The sequence below is a fragment of the Eretmochelys imbricata genome, chromosome 3, assembly GCF_965152235.1.
Source record: "Eretmochelys imbricata isolate rEreImb1 chromosome 3, rEreImb1.hap1, whole genome shotgun sequence".
Taxonomy (NCBI): domain Eukaryota; kingdom Metazoa; phylum Chordata; order Testudines; family Cheloniidae; genus Eretmochelys; species Eretmochelys imbricata.
Genome location: NC_135574.1, coordinates 40,991,699 through 41,018,239, shown reverse-complemented (window position 1 = coordinate 41,018,239; position 26,541 = coordinate 40,991,699). Strand labels below are relative to the sequence as shown.

The following is a 26,541-nucleotide window of genomic DNA, read 5'->3' as shown; positions in this document are numbered from 1 at the left end:
CAACAGTTACACCATGTTCCAGTGTGTCACTGTGCACATAGGTCTTAGCTACGATTCTCACAGACTTAAGAGGTGCATAGACTTTGTGCTGCCCTCTGTACAGGGGAGAATGTCACCCTATGTAAATTCGGTAACAGGTCCCAGTTCTGCCTTGTGGAAGGTTACCTCAGAGGGAAAGGCTGACCCACTAACCAACCTTTTCTTTTCAATAGAACTGCGGGTGATGTTGGAGACCTTGGGCACCAGTGGATGGGCACACTTCCAGGATCAGCATCCTTGCACCAGAAGGAAACCGAGGATAATACAGTAGATTGATAAATGTATTGGAAGCCTACCAATGAGGCCATGAGGGTTTCCAGCTGCTGCATTGCAGCTGCACTTTTCCAACATGATATTAGCACCGATTAAGGTTATTTGCCCAAACAGCAGTTGATATTTCAGTCATTCCACCCTGCAGCAATACGTTTGTTTGTTTCTTTATTTTTGACCACTACACTGCATATAAGGGTTGCCAAGTATCACACAGTTCATATGACACACATGCATGTAATAGCTCTGTCATGTCATCATGTAGCCCAGCTGGGGTAGGTCAAGCATTCAGTGGGGCTGCAGGAATGACTTGAAACTGCTGGCCACCTGGAACTACTTTGGGAACTGCTGGATCTGCATAGGGAAGGAGCAATCAGACAGCAGCCATAAAGGCAAGCAGAAGAGGAGGCAGCAGTGGTGATAGAGACAGTCGGTTAGGAGCCAAGTGCTAGCTTTTGTCTCCCGCAGAAGTCCCCCACCCTGCTTCCCTCCAGACACCCAGTACCCGCACCCTCTAGCACCTATTGATCCCAGCCATAGGCACTGACTCCGTGGGTGCTCTGGGGCTGGAACACCCACAGAAAAAGAATAGTGGATGCTCAGCACTCACCAGTGGGCCCCACCAATCCGCTCCTACCCTCCCCCCCAGCACCTCCTGCCCGCCACTGATCAGCTGTTCAGCAGCAGGCAGGAAGCGCTGGGGGAGGGGAAGAGCGGGGGCAGGAAGAGGCAGAGGAGGGCGGTGTGCACTCGGGGGAGGGGGCAGAATGGGATGGGAAGAGGCGGGGCAGGGGCAGAGTGGGTGCAGGAAGAGGAGGGTGAGGGCAGAGCGGGGATGGGTAGAGGTGGGGCAGGGGTGGGTCTTGGGGGAAGCGGTGGGGTGGGGGCCGGGCCTGGGATGAAGCAGGGGTCCAGCACCCCTGGGGAAATCAGAAAGTTGGTGCCTGTGGTCCCAGACACACTACCAAGCACTCACTCATCTACCCTGACACCCTCCAGCATGCATCCAGGCTCCATAGCTGCCAAGTTTCATACAGTTTCATGCCTATGTCTACTGCTGCTTGTATTGACCATAAGCTGATATTTATGCTCATGTCACACATGGAGCAGTGCAAAATTTGGTGCCTGTGCATGAGGATCATATGCAGGTGAACCAAGTAACTTTGGGCCCAGTTCTGCAAGGTACTTGGTGAGTAACTTGGAATCTTAAACTCCCACATAGCATCTCCCAGAGGTACCCAGTCCCAGATGCTCATAAGTATTTACGCAACCTAACTCCTGTTGACATTACTGCGAGTTACATACCTAAATATTTGTGAGGATCTGGGCCTCTGTACATAGCCAGATCAAGCCCTGAAAAATAAATGAATGAATATAATGGGCTCAGAAAACCCTTAGTATCAGAACATGTCCCTAGTATAAAGACACATTTCAGGTGAGAAATGGAAGAAAATGTATCCGCCTTGTGGTGCTTTCTCAGGGCATCCGGAACTGTAAGTCACCTTGTTAACCCCTTGGCCTCAGGGAGAGAGAGGTTTGCTGCTGCTAAACGGTGTGTCGGAGAGACAGTGCTCACGCCAGCCTGTTAGCTCAGCTGAGGATGCATGCTTTAATATATTGCACTGCGAGGAATTCATAGTAAACCCAAGAATGAGTTTATTAATAAAGAACAGAGATTTAAGTGATACGAAGCAAGGATAATAGAAACAGAAATAAAATAAAAGTACAACACATATCCTAGTGACTAAAACTTAACAGGCTACAATCCTTGTCTAAGGCAGTTTCTCATCAAAAGCCTCCACTCAGCCTCATAAGCCCCCTGTGCCAGAATCTATCTTAATAGGTATTATCTCCTCTATTTGTGAGGTGAAATGTGTTTCCTGGGAGATACAAGCTCTATAACACCTATGTAACAAACGGGCAAGAGAATTCATACAAAGCTGCTGCTAAGCACAATTGTTAGCTGGTGTATCTAAATATTAGACATTTACTGCTTATCAGACAGACTTACAGCAGTTGTAGGCTGCTCTTTGGTATTTCAGGTACCTAAATGTACAACCTACATTAACATATCAGCATTTTGACCCTCTTCATGCTTCATAATTCTGGAACTGACAGAGGTGAATCAAACACATTTTCCTTGTACATACATATAGGAGTAGGCGCGGGATAATGGTGACAAGATTTGACAATGCTGGCCTCTGAAGTGTCTGCTCCACTGCCAGGAGCCAAAGTGAAGTTAAAATAAACAATTCCTTATTCTTTCTTTTCTTCTTCCAATTTGAAAGCTGTAGACCCTTGTCTGAAAAGCTCCAAGATGTTCTAACACAACACCATCCAGGGTTTGCCATGCTTTTTTCCATTACTGAGCATCACAAGTGTAATGTTGCCAGACACAAAGAATCAGCTTGTTCTATTTCTGTTGCATAGCTAAATTAAAATCTTAAATCTCTTTGCAAACTTCATACATCTTCTAGATCATATAGGTAAGTGACGTGGTTATATTTTCAGAAGTCTACACTTCATACCCACCTCAGCTGATCTGCTTTTTAGCCTTCTGGTTTACTGAATTTCATGCAGCCATGTGACAGACCTAAATTAGCAGAATGAAAAGACAAGGGCAAGTGTTGTGTGTACAAGCGTTAGCATCTTGTGACAGATCTAGCTCCAGCAGATGGAGGGGAAATGTAGCTCAAGAAAGGCTTTTTCCAATGTTGGGTTTCATATTTTTTTGTGAAACCGAAACCATAGAATGCTACAGACGTGGACATTAATATTGATTTAAGAAAAACATGCATGACATGAGACTGGAACGCCATGTTGGGTTATATAACTACCACCCCTCATTAACCTAAAAAATAAAACAGGTAGAACATATTTTAATTAATACAGTTATAACCTTTGAGATATAAATTGCCAGGCGAAAGACAAGTGGAGGGTATTATTTTCTACAGTTGACTGAATCAGGTAAAATACATCTCAAACCTGCCAACTTTTATTTTCAAATCATTCCAAAGCTTATTTAAAAAATTAAAAATAACCACCTGCCCTCCTTTCTTCCTCTTCCCCACTTTTCAATATGAAATTATCCATCCAAGATTCCTCCCCCATCATAACTGTCCCTGGAATCCTTTTTCTACTCATTTCTCCTACAAAAATCCATAACTATAATTTCCTTCTCCAAGAAAACCAACCTGGTTGTGAATATATATAAGTTAATTGTCTAATGAAACTTCCTCTTCATGAATAGCTTGGTAGGTAATCACCAAGGGCCAGACTGAGAGATCCTTACTCAGACTCATTTCAGTGGCAGCAACCATGGTGTAAATTGCTCTTCATTGGAAATAAGGGTTTCAGAATCTGCCCCCAAGAGTGTTAATGGCAAAGTTGTTGCACATACCAGTCTTGGTCAGTCCTTGATGAGGAATCATCCTCAATGGTACACACAAGCCTGTGCAAAAGTCTTTTTGGAAAGAAAACATGAAAAAAAATTACCTTAAAAAGGCATCTGAATTGGATTGTAAGGACTGTTCTGTGACCTGCAGTGCAGGCAAAAAAATGGGAACAGTGGGAATCAATGGTGTCATAAATATAAAGGGAAGGGTAAACCCCTTTGAAATCCCTCCTGGCCAGGGGAAAGCTCCTCTCACCTGTAAAGGGTTAAGAAGCTAAAGGTAACCTCGCTGGCACCTGACCAAAATGACCAATGAGGAGACAAGATACTTCCAAAAGCTGGGAGGAGGAAGAGAAACAAAGGGTCTGTGTCTGTCTGTAGTCGTCTTGGCCGGGGATAGACCAGGAATGGAGTCTTAGAACTTTTAGTAAGTAATCTAGCTAGGTATGTGTTAGATTATGATTTCTTTAAATGGCTGAGAAAAGAATTGTGCTGAATAGAATAACTATTTCTGTCTGTGTATCTTTTTTGTAACTTAAGGTTTTGCCTAGAGGGGTTCTCTATGTTTTTGAATCTAATTACCCTGTAAGATATCTACCATCCTGATTTTACAGGGGGGATTTCTTTATTTCTATTTACTTCTATTTTTATTAAAAGTCTTCTTGTAAAAAACTGAATGCTTTTTCATTGTTCTCAGATCCAAGGGTTTGGGTCTGTGGTCACCTATGCAAATTGGTGAGGCTTTTTATCCAACATTTCCCAGGAAATGGGGGGTGCAAGTGTTGGGAGGATTGTGCATTGTTCTTAAGATCCAAGGGTCTGGGTCTGTAGTCACCTAGGCAAATTGGTGAGGCTTTTTACCAAACCTTGTCCAGGCAGTGGGGTGCAGGGTTTTGGGAAGTATTTTGGGGGGAAGGACGCATCCAAACAGCTCTTCCCCAGTAACCAGTATTAGTTTGGTGGTGGTAGCGGCCAATCCAAGGACAACGGGTGGAATATTTTGTACCTTGGGGAAGTTTTGACCTAAGCTGGTAAAGATAAGCTTAGGAGGTTTTTCGTGCAGGTCCCCACATCTGTACCCTAGAGTTCAGAGTGGGGGAGGAACCTTGACAAATGGTAAGGCCTTTTACAACTACCACTGGGAGGTTTGGATCTGTGGGTCAGTGTGCATTCACCCCAGGTGTACTGACTTTAAGATGGCTCGGATACTCGAGGTGCAAAGGCATAGACTCCTAGAGTCAGGATCTGCAGTGACAGTTCTCTGAAAGACAGAGTGTAAGTTAGTTAATCCTATAACTAAGTTGTATCTTGAGAAGGATTTAAAGACTTAGGGTCAGATTTTAAAAGGTATTTATGCACTTAAAGATGCAGACCCAAATGGGAATTAGGCACCTAGGCACGTTTGAAAATCCCAAGAGGTGTTTAGTAGTCTAAATACCTTAAAATTCTGGCCTCCCTAATGAGTTATCTCACAATTCTCTTCACCTCAAAGGTTTGAATTTACCTTAATGTCTTCTTCCTCATCTTTAGGGCTAGCAGATGTATTAAGAAAGCTCATGATTACCTCTGGGATATCAGAGGCCACATTCCATAGGAGTATAGGCCTGCAGCTCTGCAATCGACGCACCTTTTGCTGGAGGAAAGGGTTCTCTTTATATATACCTTTTGAGGGTCATGCCACGTATGCCTAAGCTCCTTTACAGAGCAGCTCATGGAGTCTGGCCAAGGCACTTAACAGTGCCTCAGGTTTAGTCATAGATTCCAAAGCCAGAAGGGACCACTGTGATCATCTAGTCTGACCTCCTGTATAACGCGGGCAATGGGACTTAGCATAGCTTCTAGAAAAACACCCAGTCTTGGTTTTAAAATTGATGGAGAATTGACCACATCATAAAAGCGATGGAGAATTGACCACAACCCTTGGTAAATTATTCCTCACTGTCAAAAATGTACGCATTTTTTCCAGTCTGAATTTGTTTTGCTTCAGCTTCTAGCCATTGGGTCGTATATATCTTTGTCAGTTAGATTGAAGTGTCCATTATCAATCATTTTTTCCCCATGTAGGTACTTGTAGACTGATCAAATCACTCCATAACCTTCTCTTTGTTAAGTTAAATAGATTGAGCTCCTTGAGTCTATAACTACAAAGCATATTTTATAATCCTTTAATCATTCTCCTGGTGCTTCTCTGAACCCTGTCAAATTTATCAACATCCTTCTTGAATTGTGGATACCAAAATTCAACACAACATTTCAGCAGTGGTCACACCAGTGCCAACACATAGATAAAATAACCTCTCTGCTCTTACTCAAGATTCCCCTGCATATGTATTCAACCCTTTTGGCCATGATGTTGAACTAGGAGCTCATGTTCATCTGATTATCCACCATGACCCTCAAATCTTTTTCAGAGTCACTGCTTTCCAGGATAGAGTCCCCCATTCTATAAGTATTGCCTACATTCTCTGTTCCTAAATAGGTACATTTAACTGTATTAAAATGCATATTGTTCACTTGAACCTAGTTTACCAAGCAATCCAGATCACTCTGAATCAATGATCTGTCCTCCTCATTATTTACCCACTCCCCAATTTTTGTGTCATCTGCAAACTTTACCATTGATAATTTTATGTTTTCTTCCAGATCATTGTTAAAATGTTAACTAGCACAGGGCCAAGAAATGATCTCTGCAGAATCCCACTAGAAACAACCATTCAATGATGATTCCCCATTTACAATTACATTTTAAGATTTATCAGTTAGCCAACTTTTAATCCATATAATGTGTGTCATGTTAATTTTATATTGTTCTAGATTTTTAATCAAAATGTCATGTGGCACCAAGTCAAATGCCTTACAAAAGTCCAAGTATTATTACAAAAGCCTTACAAAAGTCCAGCATTATTACCTTTAACAACCAAACTTGTAAACTCATCAAAAAATATATCAGGTTAGTTTGTCAAGAGCTATTTTCCATACATCCATGTTGATATGTATTTATTATATTATCCTCCTTTAAGTCTTTATTAACAAGTTCCATATCAGCCGCTTCATTATCTTGTCTGGGATCAACATCAGGCCTATAATTAACCAGGTCACCCCATTTACCTTTTTAAAATATTGGCACAGCACTAGCTTTTTTCCAGTCTTCTGGAGCTTCCCCAGTGTTCCAAGATTTATTGAAAATCAACAGTCTAATGAGGTCTGGCCAGCACTTTTCAAACTCTTGGATGCAAGTTATCCAGACTTGCTGATTTAAAAATGTTTAACTTTATTAGTTGCTGTTGAACAGTATCCTGAGATACTAGTGCAGTGGAAAGTCACATCACATCATCTTTTCCCTCCAAATACACAAATATTTATTGAACACATATACCTTTTCTGCATTATTAATGATAATTCTACAATTTTTATTTAGTAATGGACCAATGCCATTGTTAGGATTTTTGGTTTGTTTGTTTGTTCCTAATATACTTAAAAATGCTTACTTATTGTCCTTAACTCTGCTGGTCAGAGAGATTTCTCCATATGTTCCTTTACTTCCCTTATCAATGTTCTACAATTCCTAACTTCTGATTTATATTCATTATTATCAACTTCCCCTTTCTTCCATTTGTTATGGTGGTGTTTTTTGTTGTTGTTGTTGTTTTTTTAATAGATGCCGTCACTTCCTCTTTAAACAAGGTCATTTTTTAAACCACTGTGGCTTTCTTTCTGGATTGTGGCTTTTAGGGCATATGAGACAGGGCTGCATCCAACTCCTGTCTCTTTTCTAGCCTCAGACCCCCTCAGAGACCGTCTCCTTCTCAAACACCTTGTGTAATTTATTTATAGTGTTCTCCCCACCACCTTTACAATCTTGTGCTGCTCAGTATTTACAATAGCATACACTTCCTATCTCTCTCTGCCAAGGATGGGGGAGACAGCCCATATCTTCTCTCTGAGAAATCTTTCCTGGTTCTGGCTCTGACTCACAAAAGCCTGCCTCCTCCAAGCACATCTTCCCTGTGCCTTTCAGCTTTCTGGGGTAATAGATTTGTTAGCTTTGTATCTCTTCAGTCTATCTGCTAAAAAAACAAAAAAACTCCTCTTGTTATCGGTGACATTAGCTCATGGCACAAGGTAGAGAATTCCTTGAGAAAGAGGTAATGCAATGAAATTATTTGTGTAATTGATTAGCATACTAGTTTAAAATGAAGAATAAAGATAACTTTTTTTTTTAATTAAAAAAAAAAATCTCTTTCGTCTATCCCCAATCTATCAGTCAGGCACAGCATTGCCCCTCCGGTTAACTCTGGGCTGATTTAATTGGTGGTCCAGTGATCAGACTGCTGGTACAGCTGCTGTTGCCCAGCAGCCTATCACAGCGTCTAATAAAATGTTCTTTAAAAACTCCCAGTTATTACTCACATTTTTCGGATTAAATTCTTCCTCTCAGGTGTTTTGGCTCATAATTGTTTTCAGTTTTGTGAAACTGGCCCTTTTAAAGCACCAAGTATATATATTACTGGTCTGGACTTGACTGTATTTTCATATTATAAATGTGATCAAGCCATAATCACTTGTACCTAAATGATCATTAACTTTTAGTTCTGTGATCAGTTCCTTTTTATCTGTCAAGACAAGAGCTAATATCGAATTCCCCTGTGTTGTATGCAACTTTTTGAGCTAGGAATTCATCATATATAATATTTAGAAAGTCCAGGGATGTTTTAGTAACAGCAGCAAGAGGTCTCCAGCGTAGGTCATCCAAATTGACGTCCCCCATGATCACAGAGCTTTTCCCCCCTACACTTTATAGATAGGTCAACCTGTTCCCTAGTGTGATTTGGTGGTTTGTAGTAGACACCAACACCCTATCTTGTGCTTTATCTGTTAGCATATTGACCCATATGATTTCAAGATAATTTCCTTCTTAGCTATCAGTGATTCGGAAACAGGTAATGGCGTTTTTGACGGCATTTGACGTTTTTGAGAGAGAGAGAGCCACTCCCCCTCCCCTTTTGCCCACTCAATCCTTTCTAAATAGGTTGCAACCATTAATTTTAACATTCTAAGCTTGGGAATCATCCCACTAGGTTTCAGTAATACCGACTAAGTGAATTTATGCTCAGAAATGAACAATTCCAATCCCTCTTGGATTTTGTGTGTGTGTGCGTCCACCTTGTTGATTTCGAAACGGAGTCAGTTATTAAGACTTCAGATGCCTAGTCAGTACTGAGATGCCTTAATCTGAGGCCTGAGTTTCATTGCCATCATTACAGTATTTTGATTTTCTCCTCCTGTTGGGTACCAACAACACTAGCTAGCTAGCCTCCAAGGGACAAGACAAGAAGTGAAAGGAGGATATTGCTGGCAGAGGCAGTTCTCTGGTTGCTAAGCATGCCTTTGAAGAAAATGCTATATTCAGCAAGTCTAAATAAGAGGGAGCAGAAGAAACTGAAGCCACCTGAAGATCTCAAGCTAGTTCTCTCGCATCAAATAGCGGACAAACTGATCACAGATACGTGTTTCACATTTGAGGGAGGCAGGATTAACCAATACAGCTGCTGAAAACTCCTAAACCTGGATGATGAAGTGACTTAATGCTAGCATTTTGTGCTATGGCATAAGATGCCCGGGTTCCTCAGACCCTAGGTGATGTACACTATCTTAAGCTCCTATCAACAGTCAGGTCGAGTTTTAGAAACAGAATCTACATGATCCCTGGGAAGGTGAGGTACTTTTACAGCCATGTAGGCAGCTTGGTCTAGAGGGCTAATCATGGACCCGGGAGTCAGGCCTGGGTTTTAATCTGCATTCACTGTCTGACACACTGTGTAGCTTTGGGTAAGTAATTTAAGCTCTTGGTAACTCGGGTTCTTCATCTCCATATAAACACTGAATCAATTCCACAGACAAAGTCATGTGCTGCAATTCAAACTAATTCTTGTACAGCATTTGAATTAACTGTCCGTTTCAAACCTATGTGTACTTTGAATACACCCAAATACACTTTGCTCACAGTAGTGTGTTCATTTAAGAAAAGAAAACCAGATTGGAAGGGAAGAAAGGAACAATGGTCTTGTGAATAGGGCTCAGAAGATGTGGTTCAATTTTGTGCTCTGCTACAGATTTCTTATGTGACCATGGGCAAATCTCTTATTCTTTCTGTGTCTCCGTGCCCCATCTACAATGCGTTTACAACTGTAGATATATTATATATGGGGCACTGAGACAAAGATAGAATAAGGGACTTGCCCGCGGTCACATATGTCTACAGCTCTAAGCTCTTAGGAACAGAGTCTGTCTCCTGCTATGTGTATTTATGGTGCATAGCACTACTGGGTCCTGATTTTGTTTGGGGTCTATTGTTTCTACTGTAACAATAGCAATGATAGGAAAATGTACACAGAAAACTATCAGTGATACCTACAGCCCTTGGAGAGAGAGGAGGGAAAAGCAAGTAAGAAAAAAGCTCAGCACTGTCACAACTGCAAAGAGAAAAGTATAACAATAATGAAAAGATAAGCTTTAGTTATAATTCATTGTGGCAAAGAATCAATAGCTCATCGTAGTATTATTTATTATTTGTTCATGATAGTGCACATACAGACAAAAGGGACTAAGTCTCTTAGGCTCAGTCCCAGGTACCACAAAGTTATGCATGCTAGATGCAAGCCTCATGGCTGAATCTAAATACTATAATCATGAACAGGGCCAGATGAACTCTCCTGTGGATCCGGGGGCGATTAGATTTTGTGGGGCCCCTACAAGTCTTTTTCCTAATTTAAAACAAAACGATCACAATTATGGCATCGAGGCTATTAACGCTATACTAAACTTGCCTTTTAATTAACATAAAGCCATTCTGTGGTTACATTTCAGTCTTAAAGCATGTAGAATATAGTTAAGTTAATTCAAAATAGCCTACTTCTTAACTTAGAACAGCTGTTATATTAGTTTCTTTGTGGGAGGGAGTTTGGGTGCAGGAGGGGACTCCAGGCTAGGGTAGAGTGTTGGGGTGCAGGGGAGGGTGAGGGATGCAGGCTCTGGGAGGGAGTTTGGTGCAGGAATGGATTCTGACCTGGGGCAGGGGGTTGGGGTGCAGGGTCTCGGAAGGAGTTTGGGTGCAGGAGGAGATTCTGACCTGGGGCAGGGGGTTGGGGTGCAGGAGCGGGGTGCGAGGTTCAGGCTCTGGCTGGGAGGTGCTTACCACAGGCGGCTCCCAGCCAGCGGCTCAGCAGGGCTCAGGCAGGCTGCCTGCATGCCATGGCCCCACGTCGCTCACAAAAGTGGCCAGCTGCTGGCACATCTCTGCACGCCCCTGTGGTGAGGGGGACGTGTCTCTATGCGCTGCCCGTGCCCGCAAGTGCTGCCCCCAAAGTTCCCATTGGCTGGTTCCCGGCCAATGGGGAAGCTGTGGGGACGGTGCTGGGGCGGGAGCAGCACATGGAGCCGCCTCCCCCACCCCACCAGGGGCTGCAGAGACATGCCAGCAGCTGGCCGCTTCCAGGAGCAGCATGGAGCCACAGCATGCAGGCAGCCTGCCTGAGCCCTGCTGCGCTGGGGCCCCCCTTAGCCTGAGCCCCCTAAAGCCCCCTTAACCTGCTGCAGCCCCTAAAGCCCGTGCGTTAATCCAGCCCTGATCATGAACTCCTCTATTTACCATTTAGGGCTGATTAACTGCAATAGAATTATCAGGCAGCCTCTGAAAACTCATTTCCTGTGTTAACATGAATTGACTCCCTCCCCATGCTCATTTCCCTCATTAATGGATTTCACTTTTTATGCTCTGTCACAAATGCTCTACAGACTTGGACATTTTATTCCATGGGGACAGTGTGGTGGAAATTTTACTGTGGATCAGCATTAGGGTCCAGACACACTGTGCCAAGTTTTGAAAGCCCACGGGGCCTTCAGTATCTGGCATCCAGAGAAAATGTATTTGGTGGGGACTAGATTCCTAGAGCTGGAATAAATTCAAAAATATATCTCTTTGGTCTCTTAGGTATATGTTCTACTTTCCCCTCCATATATCCATTTGAAAAGAATGCACATTCTTCTTGATGTATATTTCTGTACACCACAAATTGTAGCCCTCAGGTTTTCCATTGGTAAAATGATTAACAAAGAAATATATTTTTGAAGTTTAATTTTTTTTATTCACAGTTTTTTTTGTAATTAAACATTTTGCTGAGTTTACTTTGGACATAAATACACAGTTATGGCTCACATTAGAACATAGATATTATTTGTTAAAAACATAACATGTAATGTATTGTAGTGGTTACACTATTTCCCCTTTCCTCTTAAGTTTTTTCCATATCTTAAAGTGACATTAGATGCCAAATCTGACCTACCTAGCAACACAGTCAAATGTATCTATTAAGTTTTCTTATCGACTGTAAAAGTACCTTTGGCTTGCATTTGGTGTTAATGTAATACAAGTTAGCAGTATATCACAAAGCACTTTGGACATACAGTTTGGTCACTGGCTAGAACTTTGATGTATAGTTTTATAACACGCTGTAAAGCTTCTCTCTGCCTCATAGCCTAGTAATACTTAAATAGTGCTTAGTTGCAAAAAGTTATAATTAAAGAAAGATAAATCATGGGCCCAGTCCTGTTACTATTGAAGTCAGGAGCAAAACTCCCATTGACTTTCATAGGAGCATGACTGTGCTGTGTCTCTACTGTTCATAAACAAAAGAAAAGTATATTTTGGCTAGAATATAAGGGGGTTGTCTCCTAAAATGTTAAAATATATAGTTGTGTAGTTGTGCTGGCGGATCCTGCAAATCTTCCATGCATGGAATTCCAGTTCAACATGGCGGGGGCTTGTGGACTCAGCCCACTGTTACCAATAATAAAGAGCTGTATAACAGTGGGTGCAATCCTTCATGCCATGCATGCTTGGCAATGGAATTCCAAATATGGACACCAGGCAGAATCAGAACTGGTTTCTTCTCTTTGAGGAGAAGCAGAAGGACAAGGGTTACACATAGTTTATGAATAAAAGCCTGTCAACATTTGTTTTTTATCCTGAAGTTAAACTTTAATCACAATTTAATACTTTAATAAAATAAGCAAGGGACAACACCCAACTGAAAGAATCAGATACCCTGGCGATGGGCATGGAATAAGAATTTAGGCCCTCACCCAGCATCAGATTTGCACAGGTGGATCATCATGCTTGTGGAGAATTCCACTGAAGTCAGTGGGATTCTGCGCTGGCACAAGGGTCTGCCCACACAGATCTAACTGGTGAGATTAAGCAGTTTATATCAGAGGTGATGGACGTCATTTGAAATATGTGGAAACCTTTTCTTCCAAGCTGGAATAAAAATAGTCCCGAAGTATATGTACTTTATTTAGGTAATCAAAACCCTATGTTGTGTACTTGATTCTAGCCAATGCAAACATTTGGCATTTATTCTGCTTTAGGAAATGTTTTGCTCATATTTTATGCTTACATTCTGCTGATGGTCATGCACTGTAGAGTTTACTACATCCAAATGAAGCTTGATAGGCATAGATTTACATGGCCTGTTATGTTTTCTAGAACTCAGGCTATCCCCTAGTTAGGGCCCAGTTCCGGAAAGCATCCATATTCAAGATAAACATGCTTCAGTACAGTCCTTTTCTGAATTGGAGGCTTTGTTTCATTGTCACACCCAATGAGGTGGCTATGCCCTCCCTTAAAGTAATTTGACCTGTAGCACCCTAAATTCTAATAAAATTCCCTCTGCACTCTAACTTAATGAGGCAACATAGAATTCTACTTGTTAAATGAGAATATATGGCCAGGTTCTCTTTTGCAATTTGGCCCCTTACCACTATCGGAGTGGCATAAACTGGCTGGAAAATGCCTGGATCTTTCCAGTTGAGAATTCCCCCAGAATAGTTCTCTTCCACGCTGGCCCTGGACATGGAAGTGGGTGAGACAGGATATGCCAGAAGGGTGGACGGGCAGGTGGCCAAAGATCCAGACATTCTCAGCTGGTGGACAGTCCCCTGGGGTTAGTTACCAGCTGATGTAGTCTAGAGAAGCCCCCAGCTAATCCATTTGAACCCTCCCTGCCCTGTGACCATCAGCAAAGACTGGGTGCAGCAGAGAATCTGACTCTGTCTTTACAGTACGGCATTCATTTTAGGAAAAGAAGCTATTCATCTGAAATTCTGGCAGGCTTAGGAGGGGTGACTACTGCTGAGAGATGGCCATGTCCCTGCTGCTTGCAGATGAGAACTAGAACGCCCTTCTATGTACCGACATTACGTAGTGGATTTTAGCCTGTAGGTCATGCCTAAAGTGCACATTCATTGATTTCAGATGAATGCCTGCATTAGTATGTGCGCTTCCTGTAGATATTGATAGATTCAGATGAATTTAGGCTCAGTATTAATTCCCTGCATTACTCACTGTGTAACCATGTACCGCTTCATGTTTTAATTGCTTCACTGCCATCACAGAATGCAAATTTATGTATTGTTAAAAATGGCATTTTTAACATACCCTAGATGCTAGAAGTACACCCCATTGCCAGAAACAGAATGCACGGCCAGTACTGGCACCAAGAAGTTAACCAGAATGCACATCTGTTTTGTATCTTCAACCTGCAGTGTATTTTCTGTTTGTTCCAAATCATCATGTGCAAGGACCTCCACTAAAGAGTAAAGGTAAACAACACAGATAGATATCACATCTTCCAGTGCTGTTAACACACTTTTTCCCCCCTCCAACATTCTTTTTTAATAATATTGAGCATTAGAAATTAACAACGTATTTTTTGCTTTGAAAGATACAAAACAATTAGCCTATCTGACTGTTAAGTTTTTTGGTCGAAGCCATATACTTTCTTGTGGAATTATATTATATAGTGATTACTGAATTAACCTGTTACCCTTTATTAGTATATTTATTGCTCAAAATATTTGCTACTTTGTTAAAATGTACAGTACATGCAAGAATCACTTTTGAAAAAAGTGCTGACTTAAGAAAGCAAAAAACAGCATGTGAAATGGTATATCTTCCCTGCCTCTCCTAAGTGCTACAGCTCATAATAATGACAGATATAAACTTGAATATAAATAAAGTGGAGATTCTAAAACCATTTCTAAAGGGTCTGATATATCCCCAATATTTTAACTAGCAGAGCCCTCAGCAGCAGCTAAATATTTTCAATATTGTAATAAGGTAGGATGTTCTAAATAGGTTAGGAATCTATCCTGCAGCCCTTACCCAAGTGATCAATCCCATTGAATTAAACAGGACTGCTCATATGAATAATGGCTGCAGGGTTTGGTCCTTGGCATTCACTGTAGTAAGATTACATCAGAAATCCCGTTAAAAGACAAACCATCGTAACAAATTTAGAGTTTAGGAATGAAATCGAATGACTTTGTAAAAAGTCACCATTTAACATGGTTTTAGTCACTTAGATGTTTAATAGCGGAATCTGCCAAACCATCACAGAAGATACCAGTTCATCCTGTCGCTGTGGCTTGGACTTCTTGTTCACCCTTCTATGTCCTTGTCCTCCAGAGATGACTAATACTGAACTTGCTTTCGTTTTCCTGGATCGCTGCCTTTTATTTTTAAGTGAGATGTTTTGATCCTTCAAGAGCTCATAAATGGTGCTGTCCTCTGGCCTACGTTCTAGGGAATTTGATCCATGAGACAATGTTAGGGACCCAGAAGATGAAGACATGTCACTTCTTTGTGCAATGGATCCTACTGAACCGCCTAGCCACACTGCAGTGTCCTGAGTGTTACTTAGGGAAGAGCTTGGTCTGTCATTGTGCAAGACATTTTTCTGGTCATCTTCTTTAGATTCGGAGTTAGGAGGCAGGCTGTTTCTGGACTTGCTTTTGTTTTTCTTGTTTACAGCTGTGACCATTACGAGGAATTTGACTGGGCCATTATGTGCATGATAGGATACCATTCCCCTTCCTGAAGCCAAAGGAAAAAGAAAAGATTATGTAATATTAATCTCACTCATTTTGGATCACTGTTTTACACCTCAACTACCTCATTCTCACAACAAATCATTTCAGTTAGACTTGCATAACCCTGTCAAAAGAAACACAGCACGTAACAGGTTTTTCATATATTTACTGAACTGAAACATGGAATAATTTACAAAAAAACTACAGTACATTGAAGATGCATTTGGGTTAGAACAGAAATCTGCTAAAAGCAGGACATGCAGAGTAAGTTGACATTTAGTTCATACTTTTGTACTCTGTTTTCACAACAGCAAGAGTAGAGAAATCCTCAGCTGACTTGTTTTAACTGGCATTGTCACTACCTTAACATTACATGCTTTCTCCAAGACTCCACAACAAAATGAAAGGTTTTCAGTTAATCCTACTCCTCCCCTCTTGAATAGTATAAACACATCAATTCCAGTGCAGGAGTGGAGTGCACTCCACACCCACAGAGGAGGGGGTAGGATTTGCCCTTAAGCACTGATCTCTAGTTGCAGTGGTGCATTCATAGGACAAATGATGAATGAACAATATTAATTTAATTTTTTTAAAAAGGATTTAGGCTGTGGGACATTGGAGAAGAAAAGAAGGATTTAAACGGTCCGTCAAAAGATGGCACAAAAAGCAAATTGTTAGGGCTAAATTCAGAAGATCTTTAATAACTTGAAAATATGTGGATCTTTCTACAGAGGGGAGAAAAGATGCAACATTCTGCCATACAGACTCCCACCTGGGTGGGTGGATGTGATCATGAGATGTGCCTGTACCTCAGACAAGATCACTGGCCCCAGGAAGAACCAGGCATAATTTGGAATGAGAGAATGCTGTGAGATACCCAAAGATAGACGGATTCTGTCAATCTGTGACAAATGCATATATAGTAAATCAAGATTCCAAACAGACACAAGTGGATGTATCTCAGATGAGTAAGCTGTAAAGAGAAACAGAGTTAACATATCTACACAAGGCTTTTAAAGAAGATCAAACCCAGCTGATTCAGTTTGAAAATGGTTGCATACACATGATGTAGATCATCGCCGTGCACTAACTCCAGATTTGCTGCTACCTCTGGGATTTGCTGCAAATTGAATTAGTGTGGTCTATATTGTTCATGTGGACGCAATTGCTGCACACTACTTTCTCCATGCTTCCAATGGTTATCCCACTGTGCCTTGTGGGTCGACAATTACTGATCTATCTGTTCACCTGTGTGCCTTCCCACGCTCTGGTGTCAAGTTCCCAGGTCACCCCCCACCCCTTCTTTAAAAGCTGACACAGAGCCAGAATTTGCCAATTTGCATGTCCATTCCGCCCCCCCGTTATTGAGTGTTTCAATATTCTGCCATACAACTGCGATTGCACTCCAGAAGCCCAACAACATGCCTTGCACAGCTGCTTGGAGATGTGCTGAGACCCTGGATCTCATCACTATCTGGGGAGAAGCCTCAGTGTATGCCACTTTTGTGGCCAGCCAGAAGAATAAAGACCTTTCTGTGGACATTGCCAAGCAGATGTCCACAAGGTGTCATGCCTGAGATGCTGACCCATGCTGGATAAAGAGCAAGCCATTCAGGAGTAAGTAAATTGAAATGAGGGACAGAAGGAGGCAATCTGACAGGAGCCATGTGACCTGTCCATTTTATGATAAACTGGATAGGATCCTACATAAGTATAGCACAACCCTTTCAAGACACCATGTGGAGCCCACTGGCCGCAATCTCCCCCATCTCGAGGATGACCAGCAAGGTCCAGTAAAGGTTGAGTGGGAAGATGCTGGAGAGGAGCTGTCCCCTGAGAACCAGGATCCTCTTTGAAACCCAGGACCCTGATGCAGATCAGCTGGAACACCAGCCGCAGTCATGCCCTGCTGCAGTGTACTCTGACTACTGCCCGGCATATGCCGAGTTTGAGTCCTAGCCAGAAACCCAGGGTTTACAATTTATTATTTATTTATTTATTATGCTATACTATCATTCTACCTTCTGTTTGGGATGACCCATCGCTGCAGCCGTTGTAGCAGATGTGAGTTACGAGCCCTTCCAGATATCCAGACCCCACATCCCACCCTCTTTCCATCAGTCCATGCTGCCCGTTTGCCCCCCACATACATGTCTGCCTGGGTGAAGCAGCCACCATTTTATAAGCAGTCTGTCTCATGCTAAAGCCACAACTATCGACCATTTTCAGGGCCATGGCACAGAGGGCACTTGCCCATCTGCCTATTTTCCTTTCCCCTTCCCTCCTCTGTCCTGCCTGGCACCCCCCCACCCCGCATCCTGATCTCCACCCCAAAATGGCACCGGTAGCATGCTGCAGAATCCACCTTTAGCCCACTCCTCTCCTGTGGCACATTCAAATAACAACATTCATTTGTGAAAAAAGCAACAGTTTATTGAGACAGTGGTTACAGGAAAAGAAGTTTGGTTAGTGTTCATAGTTTACATGAGGTAGACATGGATACTGCATGACTGGTAAAGGTACAAACAATACTGTTTCCTGCTGACGTTTAAATGTCCTGTAACACACATTCTAGCTGTCAATCATTGCAGGAATTTATCTATTTTTCTCTGCAGGGGATATAAAGCAGAACTTAAGAGCAAGGAATTCCTCAATTTTGGTTTGCACATTATAGGGAACAGCTTGCACACCCCCTTATAGCTCACAAGCCCCTTCCACTCCTGCAGCACTCCTGGGGGGATCATCCTGGTGAATAACTTCACAGAGTATCTCTCACTGGTTTGCCTTTTTCCTTTTTGAATAAGACCATTCTCTGCCTTTGTGGCACCCGCCCCAATGTGACATTATTATGAATCAGGACAGTCTAATGTGAATCACTATCTGGTTTGGTCCCACTATTGCCCAATCCCTCTGACACCACAGAAGTGCCTCAAATACACAAACAAACTGCAAAACAAAAACAGCAGCATATTCCAACCCATCCTACACCCCAACTTGCTAAAGCACAGCAGCAAATAGCACACACAGCAGACAGATATCTCAGTTGCTCCAGTGCTTCCTCACACACAGACAGAGCGACCACATAGCAAGTATGAAAAATTAAGACTATTTTTTTCAGGTGCAGGTATAGTCGCATGTATAAGACAAAGCCTCTAATATCAGGGTATCTGGTCACTCTAAGACAGACCACTAACCATCTCTGAGGATCCCCCAAGACTGGGAGAGTCTCAGGGAGGTGAAGTCACATATGCATACTAAAAAAATACGATCATGGCTCGTCTGGAATAGGAACAATAAGCGACTGGTTTTTGTTCATATGCCCATAGCCACAGTGCTTGCAACAGCCAGACTGTCAGGGACAGGGCCTCCATCTACTGCTGAGAGGCTGGCCAACCTGAGGGGGTGAAACAGGCAGACTTGGGAGGAAATGTTTGGAGAACTTATGGCAGACTCTTAGAGAAAAACCAAACTGGCTGAGAGTTGGAGACAGTATGTGATGACCCCAAGGGCGAAAGAAATGGAGCTCTCCCAGCAGGGTATGGCAGTGGCCAAGAGAAGTGTGGCTGGAGACAAGGACGGCATTGCCATGACCAGGGACAGCATGGAAAAAGGCAGGGAGATGCAGAGACAACTCATGGACGCTATCCTGAGCCAGAGGCCTCTCCTACAAAACATGCTCCTGCTAGGTCAGCAGGTCCTGCAGTTCCATAAACCAGGACCCAGCTGCATCCTTCAGTCTCTGGCTACAGAAACTAGAAGCAACTCCTGTCCTCTGTACCCATACAGTGCACGTACTAGAGACCATTCCTCTTTCAGGCACAACATCTGCTTACCGAGAACACTGGGTTCTGGGAGCCCAGCACTTTTGAGCCCTCCAATGCACTTGACAATTTTGAGCCATGTACCGCAGTACCTCCGTGTACATGAAGAAGCAGAGGGGTCCTATATGCACCTGCAACTTTAAGACCCTCACCTTCAGCCTTGTTATTTCTAAACTCTTTGCACTGTTGCACTTTCAGTTTGGTTCACACTAATGTTTTATTTAAAGGGTTTCTTTTTTTGGTGAGTCAATAGATTATTTTGGTAAATGTATTTTCAGATTAAATGTATGGTTATTTATCCACTAGTTCAATGAAAACTTGATTTTTGGCTTTGTTACTGTTGTTTCATAATAAAAACCATTTGAAAACGATTTTGGTCCATTATGACTCATCACTGCATGTAACACATACAAGTAGCTAAATAAAGCTAAAGTAATTCATACAGTTTTACAAAGGTATATGGGCAATGCCCCGCTTCCACCACCCATAAACACTATTACACCGCTCACAGACTATCCCAACCCCGCCTCCATGGATTAGCAGCCGGACGTCCACCTACACATGTAAAAGCACAAGACTCAAAACACAAACAATAGGCATCCCTGATCCCAGAGGTTAACATTCTCGGTGGGATGCTTTACTGGCTGCTCAAACCCCCGGGCAAGTCTCTGCACCTCAGTCTCCTGCTCATCGCTAAGGCTTTCCCGCTCGGTCTCTCAAATACTGGGGAGAACACAGCACCCAGCTATAACAGTTGGGACTTTATCTGATGCTTCCAAACAATTCCATAAGAAGCACCATCTGCCTTTCAAACAGCCAAATGCATGCTCGACCACCATTCTGCAACTACTCAGGCGGGAGCTGAAATGTTCTCTCTTTCTGTCCAAGTGGCCTGTGTGTGGCTTCCTTGGCCAAGGCATCAGAGGGTAAACTGGATCCCCCAGAATAACCTGACCAATCTCCACACCATTAATGTCCACAGTGTTCCTGGGGGCAAATAGTCCTTTCTCCGTTAATGTAAAGAGAACTGAGTTCCGAAAGATCCTCACATCATGGACCCTTTCAGACCACCCTTCATTTATGTCTGTACACCTGCCATGGCAGTCAACCAGCCCTTGGAGCAGCAGAGAAAAATACCCCTTCTGTTATAAATTCTGCACCCTGGTAGGGGTCCAATGTTCAGCATAGGTTCCATTAACGGCCCCAATACAGTTTGGGACTCCCATGCCTACAAACCCATCAATAATCTCCTGAGCATTATCCAGCTTTGTGACCCAGTTGGACAGCATCATATCAACAACATAGCAGAGCTGCATGAAAATGGCCCCAACAGTTGATCTCCCCATGCCAAACTGATTGGTTACAAACTGGTAATGTTATGGCATGGCCAACTTTCAGATAGCAAAGGCAACCAGCTCCTCTATGGGTGTGAGGCAGCGCATATGGTATGCTGTCACTCTAGCTCTGGCATCAGTTCATCACAGCTCTCAAAAAAGGTAGCTTTCCCCATTCTGAAGTTCTCTCACCTCTGCTGGTCATCCCAGGTCTGCAGAATGATCCTCTCCCACCAATCCACGCTGATTTGCTGGGCCCAGAAATGGTGCTGCAGTCTATGTAGCTGATGCAGGAACTGGTTCCCTAGCTCCAATTGCTCAGTGTCAGTGCCCTCATCCTGCTGCAACAGCTTCACTGTGTTCTCCTGCAGCTGGGGGAGCTGCCAATGCTGGTATTAAATATCCTCATGGACTTGCACCATCTGCTCAGTGGTGCAGCGGAAAAAGTCCAATGCCGAATGCAGCTGGCTTTTAATGCTGTAATACAGCCCAAATAGCCTCCATGCATTTGCATTTGCCAGCATAATGCATCTCTGGGTCCATGCTGGCAGAAAGCAATTGGAAAAAGGCACTAGCATGCCCACAAAGGAAGCATGGGGCAGAGACAGTGGAAACATGGGCTTTTAAAAAAAATTGAACCTGCCTGGCTTCCACTATGTATCTGACAATTCACAGCAAAAACAATCCCATGATGCACATTTCTCAGCCATGAAGCAAAGGACCATGGGATACCCCTGAGAACTCTACTCCCTCAGTTCACTGCAAACCATCGCCATGTGTTCACCTGATGCAAGCTGAAATCAGAACAGGTGTCCCATGTGCATGCTATTGGTACGACTTGCATACTGCGAGTTACCAGACCTGCATCAAAAAGCTTTGCATTATCTCCCATGTCTAGACATATCGTTAGGCTGTGATCCTGAAATTCTATCACTTAGGGCTTAGGAACGTATTACCACACAGTGAGGTAATACATTCCACAGGGGTGTGATTTCTAGAGCACGCTAATGCGTTGGGCATTAATTGGTCCATGTAGACCAGGGGTTCTCAAACTGGGGGTCAGGACCTCTCAGGCGGTTGCGCAGTTATTACATGGGGGGGTCACGAGCTGTTAACCTCCACCCCAAACTCTGCTTTGCCTCCAGCATTTATAATGGTGTTAAATATATTAAAAAGTGTTTTTAATTCATAAGAGGGGTCACACTCAGAGGCTTGCTATGTGAAAGGGGTCACCAGTACAGAAGTTTGAAAACCACTGATGTAGACCCTACTGAGCATACACGCTGGAACTAGGAGTGCTGGGGGTGCTGCTGCAGCCCTGGCTTGAAGTGGTTTCCATTATATACGAGGTTTCCAGTTTGGTTCAATGGTTCTCAGCACCCCCACTATACAAATTGTTCCAGCACCTCTGCTACTGACGCGCAGTAGAGGCTCCCAAGTGTGCTTTAACACAGTACCATTTCAAACAGCACTACGTTAAAGCGCAATATCGAACACTGAATGTGCAGCAGCACGTGGACTAATTAATGCACACCATGTTGGTGCGCTTTAGAAATCATACTCTGTAACGCTAGAGTTACCACCTCTGTAATTGCACAAAAACTGAACACCCTTGCCCCGCTCCTGCCCCGCCCCTTCTCTGAGGCCCCACCCACTCATTCTAGCCCCTCAGTTGCTCGCTCTCCCCCACCCACACTCATTTTCACTGGGCTGGGCAGGGGGTTGGAGTGCAGGAGAGGGTGAGGACTCCAGCTGGGTTCTTGGGTGAGGTGTTCAGGGTGCAGGAGGGGGCTCTGGATTGGGGCAGGGGGTTGGGGTGTGGGAGGGTTTTGGGGCGCGATCTCCGGCCGGGTGGCGCTTATCTCAGGTGGCTCCTGGTCGGCAGTGCAGTGGGGCTAAGGCAGGTTCCCTGCCTGCCCCGGCTCCGCGCTGCTTCCGGAAGTGGCCGGCATGTCCAGATCTGGCCCCTAGGTGGAGGCGTGGTGAGGTGGCTCTGTGCGGTGTGCACTGCCCGCGCCCGCAGGCGCCGTCCCTGCAGCTCTTGTTGGCTGCAGTTCCCGGCCAATGGGAAGCTGCGGAGCTGGCGCTTGGGGCAGGGGCATCGTGCGGAGCTTCCCTGATCGCCTCTGCACCTAGGGGCTGCAAGGAAATGCTGGCTGCTTCTGGGCGCTGAGCAAAGCCAGGGCAGGCAGGAAGCCTGCCTTAGCCCGCTGTGCTGCCGACCAGACTTTTAAAGGCCTGGTCAGTGGTGCTGACCGGAGCTGCCAGGGTCAACCAGATTGTAAAGCGCATTTCCCCAGAGAATCGCTTATATAGTAAGTGCAAAGGTGTAACGAGGAACTATCACTATTGCTATTAGAGACACACATATGAAGTGAAGCAATTATAAAAATCAGTGCTCTGAGATTCACATTCCCGATACTCAACCTGCAAACTATAAAAGTATATCTTCTCCAAATTTAATATGCTTGGAGCTTTGGACCTCTTAATGCCCATAGAAAAAGTCTCAATCCAAAAATAAATTTAAGAATATATAGTTCAGAGAAACTAACCAAAGTGGAAATGGGAGGTTAAGAGTTAAAGGTTTTTTTGCATGACTTTAACTATGATTTCCATACAATCCATCTATTTTTAAAGTTTCTCCTAAACATTAATCTTTTTTAGGTTTGCCATTAAAAAGCACAATGTTGTCTTCTCTTAAGTTATTGATATTGTTATTTTTCTGAATAGTACTCAATCTTGTTTTTATTTTTGTAAAGTTACAGGAGTTTTGGTTTAAAAAAGATTATTATGGAAACTAGATATAAGTTGCTTGGCTTATAAGGTCTGCCTGCTTCCCTCCACAACTCAGAAATTTCAGGTGAAGTTCTGAAACCAAACTGTAGCTTCACATATGCCACATCCAGCACACTTTTTTGAACCTTGCTTTGTTATGATAGTGAAGAGCAGAATTGAAATGTTTCCAAAATGTTGGCAGAGTTCTGATGTTCCTATCTCAGAAATGAATAGCTCCCAGAATAAGGTATCTTGTCTCTTCAGCAGGCCCCCAAATGCTATAGTTGTCAAAAGCTAACCAATAAGTCAAATTTTACATTTCAAAGACTCAATGTTATGCAGCGATCAGGTCACAAAAATAACCAGTCAGGAAAAACACTGAACTTTCAATACCCATCTCTCCAAATCCAGTATGCCATTTTTTTCCAAATTTGGAAATAAACACCCCCTCTGACTCTCCTCCTCTACCCACATGCCAATTTGCATTCTGATATAACATTTCCAAAAAACTGTAGAGGAGAACAACATTTCTCTTTACAGTGGAAAGGCTATTCCAATCTTAGACACAGAGGTTTTCCCCCTCCGTAATACATGGCTTGAAGAGCTAACCTCCATCCTACTCTGCCTCAAAAGAACAACAACAGTTGTAGTCATGGATGCTGATTTAATAAAGCAAAAATAACAGAGGACAATAGAAATATGTTACAGATATACTATAAAACTAAGTAGGATCAACAAATCCTCATAAAAAAGCTCAAACCATGTCTATACAATACCTAAAATTTTACATATTTACTTGATTTATTGACTAAATCATGTACTGAAAAGCCAGTCTTCAGCATACCATCATACAAAAATATATGAAAAATTTTACTCACCCGTTACTTTTGGAATTCCTTGCAAACGAGGCACTGGGAGTGCTACTATAATACCCAGATTTGTTCCAACTAACAATAACCCATGGCACACCAGCAGACTGGTCACAGAAACACGTTGCTGTCCTGTGAAATTCAGGGAGAGCTCCATTATTTAACAGATATAACCTTTGATTTGGTAAAGGTAACCTACAGTAAACTGCACATAATTACATTGTTATAGGTTCTGATTCAGCAAAACATTTAAGCAGAAGCTTAAATATTTTGCTGAAGCAAGGCCTTGAAATTTTACTTGCATGCCATATAACCTGCATGAAATGAAATTACTTCTGAAATGCTATAATTCAACTTGTGTTTTCTTATAAAACCCTGCATTACAGTAGAAAGTAATCAGCTATATATTACTTTTACAAACAGGTTACTTTTACATATTCTTCATAGCCACACTACAATATATAATACGACATAATACACAATAGAATTACACAAGACTACAGTGTTACACTGTGTTCAAGCCTCAACACTGTCCATATTTCCTCAGCATAATTGCATATTTTTCTACTCTTCTGTAACAACTTGGTGCATTTTGGGATTGCTCAAAATCTTCATAGCCTTTGAGGGGGAAAAAGGACAACTGATTGATTCAATGCACACGGACTTTCAAAAAGTCTTTAACAACCTCCCTCATAAATGGAAACAAAGTAGTTCAGTGACAAGAGGTGAAGTTATGTCCTAAATTAGAAACTGGCTAAGAGACAGAAACAAAGAGTTGGACTAAAGTGTTGGCCTGGGTCCCCCAAAACTCCATATTAGGTTCAGTATTGATTTATATATTCAGTGAGGTTCCGGAATAGTGGTGAAGAGTGCGATGGCAAAATCTGCAGAGGACAGGACATTTTTTAGTATAGCCATTACTTGAGAAGATTGTGAAGAACTCCAAAGAGACCTAATAACAGTAGGTGAATGGACAGCATGATGCTGATGAAATTCAGCATTGACAAATGTAAAATAGCGCACATGGAAAGGAATAATGTGAACTATTCATACACATTGCTAGGTTCCACGTTAACTGTAACCACTCAGGAAGAAAGACCAGATCTTCATTGTGGACAGTTGTGGAGTCAAAATAAAAAGCTAGGTTACATATAGAAAAGGATAGAAGATAATAATTAGAATATCAGGATGGCATTACATTATTTTACATTTGACAACGTAAAAACTTTCCTCTATGGTGTCATTTCTTCAGTGTTCCCTTCCTTGGTGGTCCTTATAACTTGTATCTCTTTTGTAAAGTAATAGTATGGATTTTTCAGCTATCTGGAGTAAGAATGTATGCCAGAGCAAAATGGCTTCAGATTTATTCATTAAACCAGCAGTTTTCAAACCAGTGGTCCGCGAGCTCCATTCAGGTGGTCCATGGATAGTTCCCTCTCAGATGCACACCTGGGCAGCCGCACACAAGAGAATGAAGGGCCACCCACCTAATTAGTGAAGCCAGGCAGGTGTGGCTCCACTAATTAGGTGCCTGGACCCTGGAGAAGATGCACATGTAAGGTGAGGTGGTGGCCTTGGGGGGGGGGGGGGGAAATAGGGGGTAGGTGGGAGGGGGCAGTGGGGTGAGAAGAGGGGGTGGGGGGAATTTGGAACGTGCAGGGCTGTGGTGGTCAGAGAAAGAGGCGACTTTCCCCAGCTCCAGGGCTGCAGCTGCCAGGGAGAGATGGCCCTCCTTCCCAGCCTCAGCTCTGTGGCTGCTGGGCCGGGGAGAGAACCCCCTTTTTCCCAGCCCCAGCTCGGGGGCTGCTGTGGTGGGGGAGAGAGGGCACATCCATTGCATTAGAAAGGTAAGACCACTGATATTACAATACGAGTTGTGTGCTTTTATTTGTAGAACCAAAAAAACTTTAATTATTATTAAGGGGTTTTTTATATAGCGCTTTTATCCAAAGTGCTTTACAATAGTTAGCTAACAGTACAAACAACATTTGGAAAGATCATTAAGTGGTCCACCGAGACCCTCAGCAATTTGCAAGTGGTCTTCGAAAAAAAAGTTTGAGAACAATAAACAGGAGACAGAAGATTCTGATAAATTAATTGAAAGCCTGGTG

At 42.9% G+C, this 26,541-nt stretch overlaps 1 protein-coding gene across 2 annotated transcripts in view; it reads right to left on the bottom strand.

Annotated features, from left to right (window-relative positions):
* Positions 1-14,540: 14,540 nt before the first annotated feature.
* The window catches only part of ARHGEF10 (Rho guanine nucleotide exchange factor 10), a 181,678-nt gene continuing 169,677 nt past the window's right edge, over positions 14,541-26,541 (bottom strand). For both annotated transcript variants that reach the window (XM_077812623.1, XM_077812624.1), the window contains 2 exons: positions 24,440-24,562; positions 14,541-15,635 (listed from right to left, as the gene is read on the bottom strand). In XM_077812623.1, the coding sequence (XP_077668749.1) occupies positions 15,121-15,635; positions 24,440-24,562 (638 nt within the window). In that variant the 3' untranslated portion in view covers positions 14,541-15,120. The remainder of the gene's footprint in view (positions 15,636-24,439; positions 24,563-26,541) is intronic.